The sequence below is a fragment of the Juglans regia genome, chromosome 8, assembly GCF_001411555.2.
Source record: "Juglans regia cultivar Chandler chromosome 8, Walnut 2.0, whole genome shotgun sequence".
NCBI classification, from domain to species: Eukaryota; Viridiplantae; Streptophyta; class Magnoliopsida; order Fagales; family Juglandaceae; genus Juglans; species Juglans regia.
Window position 1 is genome coordinate 29224452 of NC_049908.1, and position 11899 is coordinate 29236350.

At 35.7% G+C, this 11899-nt stretch overlaps 2 protein-coding genes across 4 annotated transcripts; one reads left to right on the top strand and one right to left on the bottom strand.

Annotated features, from left to right (window-relative positions):
* Window positions 1-276: 276 nt before the first annotated feature.
* LOC108979044 (cytoplasmic tRNA 2-thiolation protein 2-like) lies at window positions 277-5093 on the bottom strand. The gene is made up of 7 exons (XM_018949616.2): window positions 4678-5093; window positions 3806-4154; window positions 3636-3722; window positions 2405-2526; window positions 1997-2075; window positions 1153-1550; window positions 277-671 (listed from the first exon to the last, which is right to left on the bottom strand). The coding sequence occupies exons 1-7, from the start codon at window positions 4977-4979 to the stop codon at window positions 623-625; spliced, it is 1386 nt and encodes a 461-aa protein (XP_018805161.2). The 5' UTR covers window positions 4980-5093; the 3' UTR covers window positions 277-622.
* Window positions 5094-7769: 2676 nt separating this feature from the next.
* LOC118349269 (GDSL esterase/lipase At1g54790-like) lies at window positions 7770-11893 on the top strand. 3 transcript variants are annotated; one of them, XM_035693276.1, is made up of 6 exons: window positions 7770-8171; window positions 8707-8961; window positions 9128-9328; window positions 9404-9570; window positions 9698-9968; window positions 10784-11893. In XM_035693276.1, exons 1-6 carry the CDS (start codon window positions 7937-7939, stop codon window positions 11050-11052), a joined length of 1398 nt encoding a protein of 465 aa, XP_035549169.1. In that variant the 5' UTR covers window positions 7770-7936; the 3' UTR covers window positions 11053-11893. The 3 variants fall into 3 exon arrangements, with proteins under 3 accessions (XP_035549169.1, XP_035549168.1, XP_035549167.1); XM_035693275.1 differs by lacking the exon at window positions 8707-8961 and having other exon boundaries at window positions 7778-8171; XM_035693274.1 differs by lacking the exon at window positions 7770-8171 and having other exon boundaries at window positions 8267-8961.
* The last annotated feature ends 6 nt before the right edge of the window (window positions 11894-11899 follow it).

An 11899-nucleotide genomic window follows, 5' to 3' on the forward strand; every position in this document is an offset into this window, starting at 1 on the left:
TATTTATGAAAACCTTAAGTTTATTTCTCAGATGACCAAGCTTTTCTTGACTAGCAAGCATGATGTTGTGATTCATGGACGTGTTTACAGCAGCTCACAATGATAATATAGGCTGGTAATAAAATTGATTAGATAAAGAGCACCAAAAAGTATCAATTGAATTAGTCACCACTTTGTAGGTGAAAGTGTTAGTTTCTAATCTCTAGCATTTTGTGAAGAATGTTGTGCCAATGCCATACTTAAAGCCAAGAAATAATTATTTGTAATGCATTGAACTTTTTCTTAAGTTACTTTCATTTCACAACCATAATTCGCTTTCAATTACAAAGGGATGATATAGGTTGCAAACTAGTAAGCATTGCAACCAACCAGTAACATCTTTCCATTTCAAATGCAAATGCAAAAAAATTGTAAATCCTAAGTTGTCAATAGTCAAAATCTGTGATAGCCATTTATCTTATACAGTAGAAAAGCTAAGACAGCCGCCAGAAATTACTTCCAAGTTATTGTTCGGTCCTCTTTGTGGAACTGTCAAACTGGCCCAATATGTAATGGCACCCCAACAATAAATCATGAATGATATGCTTGGAAAATTGAGGACCCTAATAATGGGTAACTCAATTCAACTTTCATCTTCACTGTCTGAAATCAAACAATCTTGTATCTGCTCCCTGAAAACAATGTAAAAAAAAAAACCTCAAAACTTGATAGAGGTACTAGGATGATTGATATTTCCTGTATGTTTATAAGTTAGAACTTAGAAGTCAAGTTGTACCCAACAACCATGCCACTAGTTTTTATGCTCCTTGAATTATTATGGAGACCCTTGTTACATTTACTATAACAAAGGAATAGACAAGATGCAAAATTATGAAAAATTCAATTTGGAACTTCAGTTCCATTTCTTCAAGTTTTGTGGTGACAAAAGATGAATATACAACAAGCTCCAAGATATCTGCTTTTTCTAATAGTTTTAACCAAGTAATGCTTAATCTCAGCATCCTACGTTGTGCTTTTATTTTCCACTCAACACATCTATTTCTATCTATCTAGGTTTCAAGATTCTTATAAAAGGTACCAAGAAATATGAGTCAGGTTATCCCTAAATACAAATATAAATAGTCAGTGCTGAAGGTAAATGAAATTTCTCACCGAAGCAAGCTAAGATTGCCATAGCCGCCACGCTTTGCTCGGGCAACTAATGGCTGGGGTAAATGTGTATAGAAGTGCTCCATCGATGAGGGATCCTTTGGAAGTATCTGAAAGCGACAACTTGAACAGCAGGCAGCACCAAAAATATCAGAACTTGTTTGGTGATTCTGAAGATTGCTCTGTCTTAGCAAGTCAGATTTGTTCAGTGGGCTATTGCAGACAGGACAAAATGACTCTGAGGATAATGACTCATTGGGCTTGAGATTATATTTCTTCAGACGCCTTTGGGTTGCCAAGGTGGTGTTAGAGTCACTTTTCTCTGGAATACTGTTGAAATGAAATGGAGTAAGCTTTCCAGCTGTTCTCACAATTGTGCATTCTCGAGAAGGATTTTCTTTCTGCAAACAAGACGAGTTTTACAAAAGCCTTACTAATTGAAGTTCCATTTAAAAGAAAAAACAAGGTAGAACAGATGACCATAGTTATATTGCAAATTGGTGGTTGATCATGTTCATATTTCTAATCAGAGCAAATGCAGTTTTTTAAAACGATGTAAGATTATATTCGAGGACTGAAGCAATTTATCCCTTTAATCTCTGAAGCCAACCTCTCAACACCTACTTCTAAAAAAACATGCTCGGTTCTGTTCAAGCAAGTCACCCACTTCTCAAATGTGAGGGACACAAGAACCATGCACTTCAGCAAGTCATGAGGATGATGCACTTCTCTAATCACAAGAAGTTAATCCTAGTTAATCCTCCTAAGTCCTATGAGTTTCACCTAAAGACACTCTAACATACATTTCAGCCCACCTATAAAAGGATTAAGAAGTCCCAATATCCACCTGCAATAGTGTCACAAATGATGATACCAAGCCATTTATTCCAGAATAAGGAACTTTATGCAACTCCACAGTCTTTAGGCTGCCCTGGCAAGATGAGATGACAACCATCAGTTTGCAATAACTAGATATACTCATCAAAAAAGAAAAAAACTAGATTTATTCATACTCCTGTTTCATACCTGTATTTGTGCGTGTGTGACCTTGTATTCTCATATTAAATATTTAAAAACAATAGGCATGTAAAGACTTAATGATTTCAGTTAAAATCATATGCACAACCTTTTTAAAAAAAAAAAGTTAATTATATGCGCCACAGAGTTCATTAAGTAAAATAGGATGTAGATAATTGTTTTTTTTTTATAGGTAAAAGGCGGAAGTAGATAAATGTAAAAGGGTCAAATTACAAACCCATCAAGGTGGCAAAGCCTGTTGAGCTCCTGTGTAAGACAGTCACGGAGTGGAAGCACTACTGGGATCTCCCACCTTGCATCAACATATTGTATATCTCCTGGCAATGAATATCCCTGGCCCTGTAAGAAGAAAAAGTACATTTATAACAGCATAGGTTGCCTTCTACAATGACCTGTAGCATTTTAATGAGCTTAAAAAAAGATTCAGACTTTTCCTTCCCACACAAAATCTTTAGTTGAAGTTAAAAAAAACCAAACATATTGGCAGGATTTCAATCACCAAGCAACTTTAAACAAGATGAAAGGGGAAATAACTGCCATGGGAAATTAGAAATCCATGTCTGAGAGAAAAGTGAAAAAATCATCTTACAAATAAATGGTGACTAATTTGAAGTAGTCATCTACCCTCTGTGAAAAGAATGTGAACCACAAAAGTAACAGCAACAAGACCAGGTCCTCAGTTTGTCTCCAAATGGCATTAACAAATCATTGGTTCACAAGCAACTATATCATGATTAAATTAGGAAAAGGAGGCCCATAGAAGAGGTCTAACAGGATACCCCTTCCTGTAGTAACCTATATCACTAGCCTAATTTGAGTGTTCTAAAAGGTTGGCAGATGTTTTCATAAGTAAGCAATCTCATGAATGCTCACAATAACCCACTCCTCCACAGCTAAGTGACTGGTAATTCCTCATAAAGTAATAACTCTCTGCAGTCTATAAACATTACTTAAATAGCTGTCCACATGATATACCCTTCCCGCTTCAACTAGAAAAGGCTAGCTTAGGGGCACAAATGATGAATGGTTGAAAAGGAAAAAAAGTATGTGACCTTGTTTTCAATTACAACGACTTCAAAGATCAAAGATCTAAAACATCATGTTTTAGTTTGAATGAAAAAAACCCCACATCAAAATCACAAATACTCTGTTTTTTTAGTACCCAACTCGCTACCCCAGTACCACATGAAAGCGTTTTCATTCCCAAAATTATCATCAACAAAATTAAATCATTCATGCTTGTTTTAGAATTTCATATTTTACTTTGAATAAAAAAACAATCCCACATCGAAATCACAAATAATCTGTTTTTTGAGTACCTATCTTGTAACCATAGTAATATGTGAAAGCGATTTCATTCACAAAATGAGACATTCATAATAAAAAATAACGCATTCATCTTTTTCAAAACAGGTGAGCCATAAGCTGAAGAGTGTTTAAAAGCAAACCTTCACAATGGCAGAAATAACATGGCAAGCAATGCTCGATGTGCATGATCCTAGAACGACCCTGTTGTATCCATTTTCAGAGGCAATCTGCACAATTAGTAAAACATCATGGAAAAGTCAATCTACTTCCCTTTCTCCTATGCTTGTAGTCAAGACATCTAGAAGCAAACCTTTTGCAAGGACAACATTCGTAGATGCAGCAAAAGATCTTCTTTTCCAGTGGAATCACTAATAGCATCTAGTAAGTTCTTCAATCTGTCTCTTCCGTCACTGGAACTAGAAGAGCAGATATTCTCAATTGGAACCACATGCAACTCTTTTCTTGGTGGGGCTAGAGCAGACACAATCGATCTGAAGTCTTGGATTGCTTTGTCAATTTCATGAGAAGAAACTGGGAAAATCGCACGTTCATCAATAAAAGCAACTCCAACACCAAACACCGGTAATGATCTATCTCTACTTGCATCAAAATTCTTTTGGGACTTATCTTGCATCTCATGCACAAACTGTAGAGCGACTCTGAGAAAAAAAAGTTCAGAAGATGAATCTAATTCAGGTAAGATTATCACAGGTTTTATGTTGCACAAATTCGTGACAAAGATCAAGTAATAGCGGTCAGTAATAATTTCGATGAAGAATTGAAACACCCAATAGCCAACAGTTTCCAATAGTTTTTTTCCCACAAAAGATAATCGGTGGGCAAGAACAAAAGAGTGTTTCGGTACTAGAATTGATAGTCTAGCTGTCCGGGAAACGAACGAACCAGGGGTACGTTAATTGGCCTTGGATCCAAGCCCTAAATTGCAGGTATAGAAAATATATAGATTTCCATAGTTTTCCTTTCAAAACTAACACAATGTTCCAATGCACCATCCAAATAATCAAATTTCAATAAGAAGAAGACCCCAAATTTCACTGTCCCATTTTTTTTTTCATTTGGTACAGCATGTTCTCTACAACCAAATACCAAATAACCGGGCATAATTGCTTTTCTTCAAAGATGCATTTATTTCTGTTTACTATTTCGGGGAGAGATAAGGACCTTGATGAAGAGCCACCAGAGAAGGCGACGAGAACGTTATCAGTGGGACAAATCATGGCGTTGGAGATGACAGCGAGCCTGAACTTCCCATACAGGTTACTTCGGAAGCAATCAGCGCAAAAGCGCCCATCTTCGGCGTTGCCGCCAGAAATGGGTTCGTTGGACTTGCACTTGACGCAAACATTCAGATTCCGATCATTGTAATTAGAAATCGAATTAGCTGACCCACCAAATTCTTCTTCTTGTGCTTGTTCTTCGTTTCGATGGCAATTGGACTGGCAGCTTGAGGCGTTGCACGCCATTGGTATTTACTTTGAGCAGCTCTCAGCTCTGAAATTGGTGCTACTAGGGTTTCGTGCTTTTGGCTCCTAGAACTGGAAGTCTGAAATTGGATTCGCACGTGTTAGTGAGGTTAAGGAGTTAAACGAACAGCTACTGTAGCAGAGTCCAATGCTAAACGAATAAATATAGATATAACTCATTATTAGAAACATCTATTTTGCATATATGATATAACATTATCTAGATCATACATCTTTTTAAGTGAGTGTTAGGAACAATCAACTAGAAGCAGCCACACAGTGAATACAAAGTGTATACTGCTATAGTGGTTTCTCTCTAGCATTACTCTTATCTAATGGTGATGAATGTGTCACATATTACTTAGTATGATCAAAATAGAATAAGAATGTGGTGTATAGTATTATTCTATTTTAAATTCCTTAAATATTCAGCCTATTTGCTTGAAGATATTCAAAACGTCAATTTTAGTTAAATGTTGGCCTCCTGGTAAATTTAAGTTTAATATCAGAGTAATATTATACATTAAATTATCATCTTATTTTAATTATATTAATTGGTATGTGATACATTTATTACTATTAGATAATAAAGAAATATGTAATAAATAATTATTTAATGGTGATAAATATGTTACATCATATTTAATAGAATGAAAGTGAAATAATAATATGGTGTATAGAATTTTCTTTAATATCAATGATGCATCCAAAGGTAACCCGGGCTTAAGTGAGTTGTGGTGGTGTTTTATGCTCTCACAATCAATGTTTTTAATTTCGTACCGTACCGGCCGGTACGGTCGAAATTTTTCGTTTCGGCCGTCCGGCCGGTACAGGTACTAGATATATACCGTACCGGCCAAAATACCGGCCGTTTCGGCCTAAATTTCGGCCTGTACCGGCCTATATTTCGGCCGGTACCGGCCGATATTTCGGCCTGTATTTTTTTTTTTTTTCATTTTTTCAAACTACAAGTTTATTTTTTGACCCCCAATTTAGATTAGACTATTTATAATTTATATGTATGTATGTATTTATATATAATTTATTCATATATAAACTATTATTTTAGAATATAATTGTTATATATATTTATATATATAATTTATTCATATATCGACTATCTCGAAACGGTACACGAAACGGTACCGGTATCGAAATATTTCGTTCCAGTGTCTTGACCGGTACGCCATCCGGTACGGTATTCAAAATATTGCTCACAATGGATATTTTGTTTATGGTTTCTCTTACTTTTTGAAAAGAGGTACCAAGGCATGCTGTCCCTTTCTGCTCTCAACTATGGTCTACTCCTATGTTACCAACTTCTCAAATTTGACATAATCAAGAATATTTTGAGAATATTCTGTTATTATTTATTTATTTTTTATTACTATTTATAGAATATTTGAGATCACCGCACTACCTAAACGCAACGTACTCTTCACTCACACGGTTGCTGGTAATTGTTTGGCTGACGCCTTGGCAAATTATGAGGCAGCTGGGCATGATGCTGTTTTCTCTTCAACTGTTGAGCTTCCTCACTCCACGGTTGGTATATGTATGTCTTTGATAAAACAGGTCTCCCTTAATTTCGACAGTAATTTCATTAAAATTATCATTTGCATAGTAATACTTATTAGTCAGTACGATATAGGAAGTATAATTTTGCAAAGTTTGTTTCTAGACATGAGTATTTTTACATAACTTTGGTTTTGGAATTCTATGAAACCCCCAAAAGTTCTTTATATGATTAATTAATAAAATTGAGCTATCGTACTGTTCTTACAAAAGTATGATAAATTCTTTAGATAGAAGATGTCTTATATATGTTAAGATATAAAAATACATAATAAATCTAGCTCTTTCTATTACTTTTAACTTTTGAGACAAATAGTAATTTCACATAATATCAGAATAGAAGTCTTGAATACGAATCTTGACTCTACACTCTATCATATTTAATAAAACATTACACATATTGGGTCACTCGTTAAGGAGTAGTCTGGCCTACACGTGAAGATAAGTGTTAAAATATAAAAATAAAGAATAAAATCTAACTCTTACCATCAGCTTAAACTTTTTGAACAAGTAGTGATTTTACATAGTATTAGAACAAAAGTCCTGTGTACGAATCTTGACTCTATACTCTATCATATTTAATTAAACATTACACATGTAAAGTCACTCATTAAGGAGTAGTCTGTCCTATATGTGAGGAAAAGTGTTAATATATAAAAATAAATAATAAAATCTAATTCTTCTCATGAGCTTGAATTTTTTAGATAAATGATGATTTCACATCCTATATGAGGTAGAATATCTTAAATATTATGAGAAATCTTTTTTTCTTAACAAGGGGGTTTTCCTTTATCTGAGAGAGACGTATAGACAAAGTAGGAAGGTAGATGAAGTGCTCATAATGACAGATGAAAACTCAGTGGAGAGAACAGTAGTCGAGAAGCAGGGTTTCAGTTTGGCATTAAGACGCAAGAAGCAAGCATGCATGCCATCCGTTGAAGGGATATTCAAATCCTTGCTTTCGTTCAAAATAAAATAAAAATAAAATGGTGTCCCATGTGGTATGGCTTTTAGAAAACTCACTCAAAAGCTTTTATTGATTGCCCCGTGAACTGATCATAACGCTAAACTCCATACCTCTTTTTTGTCCCATAAGAACTAAGAACTCAATTACCTGAGATTTATGTGTTCACGGGGCTCTTACTCTTAGTCCAATCATTGAACCATAATGGGGAAAAAAAAAAAAAAAAACTTTGCGTTTGGCTCACATTTTGCGTTGCGTTCCCAAAATTTAAAGCAAACCTTCCACTTGCTGGGAATTTAAAGCAAGCTTTGACCATGGCTACATAAACACCAACCTGACACATGAGAGGTCGTGGTACGAGCCATTTGGTATTTTGGATTAAGACATTCAAGTGAAAAGGCTACATACAATAGAAGCCATGGCTGTAAAGATCATTATTCTCCCAATTCTCACCTTGTTTTCAATCATTTTACCACTTGCAAACTCCATTGACTTCCATTATCCCATTGTTTTCAACTTTGGAGATTCGAATTCTGACACAGGTGGGCTTGCTGCTGGGCTTGGCTTCCGCCTTGCCCCTCCAAATGGACAAATTTATTTCAAGACATCTTCAGGGAGATTCTGTGATGGTCGTCTCATCTTAGACTTCCTCAGTAATTTCCTCTCTCATTTTCTGCAAACTTAACATGCTGCAATGCAATTTCACCTTTATTTTCTTCTTCTACTTCTGAGAGTTTTGATGCTTTCCAATTCATATACAGTTTATCATAAGTATTCGTGTTTCTTCACATCCATTAAATAAGAGTTATTAACAACAAGATATGAATCAGATACGATGAGCTAAGGATGTATGTAACTTTCTATATGTTACCCTGAAAACATCACAGCAGCATTCACACCTTTTGAAACATGGAAAAGTATATATGCTAAGAGGTATGAGAGCTATTCTATGCAGTGGTGTCTCCAGACTGAGAGCATTTACACCTTTTATAATCGTTAGATCGGAAACTGAACAAGAATAAACAAACCTTGATGCCTTTATCTCTCTTTTTTTTTTTTTTTTTTGTGGGTCCTTTTGGCTTCCAACATACTCTAATGGCACACCAAACAAACGTCTTTTGTAAGAGTTCTCACATACTAATTTGCAATGGGTAGTTATAAATTTATAATACAAGGGCTACCAGAGAGGCTCTCTTGCATTATCCATGGCTACCAAGACCTGCATACTCCATGTTCTTTCCTTAATTATGTTCATCTGCTTGCCCCTTTCCAAATGCATTCACTTCAACTTTCCTGTGGTTTTCAACTTCGGGGACTCGAATTCTGACACGGGCGAGCTTATTGCCTCCGGGATTGAGAGCCTCGTGCCTCCTAATGGAGAGAGTTACTTCCAAACTCCATCTGGGAGATACTGTGATGGCCGTCTAATCATTGATTTTCTCAGTAATTTCCTTTTGCTCCACAAGTCTTGTTTGTTCTGCTATGTTCATCTAAACTCTGTTTCAGTTCTCTGAATTCCCCTATTTTCTTTGTTGTTAAGTATCATTGTCTCATTGATTACTATTCATGCCTGTTTTTTTTTTCCTTAATTTTGGGTGCAATGTTTCAGTGGATGCAATGGATCTTCCATTTCTAAATGCCTATCTGGATTCAATTGGAGTGCCAAGTTTCCGAAAAGGCTGTAATTTTGCAGCTGCTGGTTCAACCATACTTCCAGCAACTGCAACATCTGTCAGCCCATTCTCATTTGGGATTCAGGTGGCTCAGTTCCTCCGATTCAAAGCTCGGGTTATCGAACTGATGGCTAAAAGTAAGTAGACAGATTACAGTATACTATCTTCCAATGCATATTGTCATATTAACATTATTTTTAATTTTGATTCAGGTAAGAAATTTGTGAAGTACCTCCCAAAAGAAGAATATTTTGATGAGGCGCTTTACATGTTCGACATAGGCCAGAATGATCTTGCTGGTGCTTTTTATTCCAAGTCATTCGATCAAGTTCTTGCTACAATTCCAACAATCCTGGTTGAGTTTGAAAATGGAATAAAGGTCAGCTTCATCGATCACTTACTAAACAAATGATTATTTTTGTTTACCAACACTTAACCAAACATAGATTAAATTATCCAACATTGGAACCTCACTGTTCCTTTGATTCATCCGCTTGATTTTTCAGAAACTATATGATCAAGGGGCTAGGAATTTTTGGATACACAACACGGGTCCTCTTGGATGCTTGACTCAGAATGTTGCCAGATTTGGAACTGACCCATCAAAGCTTGATGAGCTAGGATGTGTAAGCGCGCATAACCAAGCAGCTAAACTTTTCAACATCCAGCTTCATGCTCTCTGCATAAAACTGCAAGCCCAATATTTGGATGCAAATGTCACCTTTGTTGATATCTTTAACATAAAATTCAACCTCATTGCAAATTATTCCCGATACGGTTAGTACATCTCAGTACTTGTTTTATCTTCAGTATTCCAGACTAACAACAGTGTAGGTCAGAATATTCACTTAATTTAAGCAAATTAGAAGGAAAATGGATTGTAATTAAGATTTCCACTCTGTTGTCCCCTTAACCATGACGCATCCTTTACTCAAACATCAAAGCTTCTAAATTTTGATTCAATAAAGCATTCTTCTCACCTCATATACATATTTGGTGTACAGATCTATACCTTGCCTGTATCCATTTAGAATAAACTTGAGTTTTAATTTTTCGAGGATGCTTACATCACAATTTACTTGAGAAATGTTCATTCTCTTTGTTGATGAATAATTTCACATTACTTATTGATAAGGTCATGAGAATGTTTATAAGGAATGAACAAACATCTCTTATAAAACCGGTTCTATAATAAAAGAACCTGTTTTGTGAGATGAGTTAAGTCCATAAATTTTTTCATAGTATCAAAGTCTGCTACAAGACGACTGAAGGTCCACACTACTTATCCTGTGACAAAAACAAGAAAAAAATACTGGTCTACACATGAAGAGAGGGTGTTGAGGAATAATCTCATATTATCTATGGATAAAGTTTTAGATATGTTTATAAGGAATAAACAATTATTTCTTATAGAATCGATTTTATGAGATAAATTAAGCCATGAATTTCTTCGCTCTTCATCGATTTCACTTTCTTTCTATATTAAAGACACCTGCTTTTCACTGAAGTTGTTTCGTTTTAAGCCCCCACAGATAAAGTTCTTCCCATTCTAATTATATCAAAATTCATTTTTTTATGGGTATTAATTGCAGGATTTGAACAACCAATTATGGCTTGCTGTGGGTACGGGGGTCCACCATTGAATTATGACAGTCGCATTAGCTGTGGACAAACAAAGATCTTGAACGGGACCTCGGCCACGGCCAAAGGGTGCTCAGACAGTACTGCGTATGTCAATTGGGATGGAATTCATTACACTGAGGCTGCAAATCAGTATGTCTCATCACAGATACTCACTGGAAAATATTCTGATCCTCCTTTCTCGGAAAAGATGCCTTTCCTACTGAAGCTTAAGTTCTGAAAAGAATATTCTTATTATTATATGATTATTTGTTCTTTGTCTCCCTCGTATGTTGACTTCTAACAAGTAATTGTAAGCTATCATTTGAAACCAGTTTCTGACACGAAGTATCTTTTGTGGCTGGAAACTAGTAATACGGTGAATGCACTTTATCATTTGAAGTGGGCTGCGTAGCTCTCATCAACAGGTTATAGCTTTAACTGTAATTTCTAATGGGATGGTGCTTCAACCAAAATATTGGAATAAAAAAATGCGGTTTCACTTGAAATAATTCGGATAACATTGTTTATGATTAACAATTGTAGCATGATGATTTCTACAACAACACGTTATACATCATCTCGGAATTATGAGGGAGATAATTCGGAAGACAAATTTAATGTTAGCAATATCACTTCCTGGAGACATAAGCATAGTATTGTGCCATAGGAACAACAAAGGCAATCACTAACAAACCTCCAACTACCAGAGAGAATTGTCCCCTCTTCTCATCTGTCTCTTCCCTGCTTTTGTAGTTTGATTCTCGTTTGTTATCTTTAAACTTGGGGCCGCCAGGATCTGGAAGCCCATCGATGGCAGCAACTAGTCTCTTGGCACTGCTATAAACAGCTTCATTGTACTTTTCTTCAGTAGCCAGGACTGCAATTATAAATCCAACAATTTGATCACCACAACTGCAATATCTCCTATAAACAATCAACATTTACTGCTGCACATCATTTGCAGACAGTCTCAAACTTTATGCACAATGATCAATTGATCATGTTTCTTATAGCTAATGTCATCTGGAGTAGAGGACACAAATGGCTAATACAAGAAACTTCTGGACAGTCATCCACAACAAAAG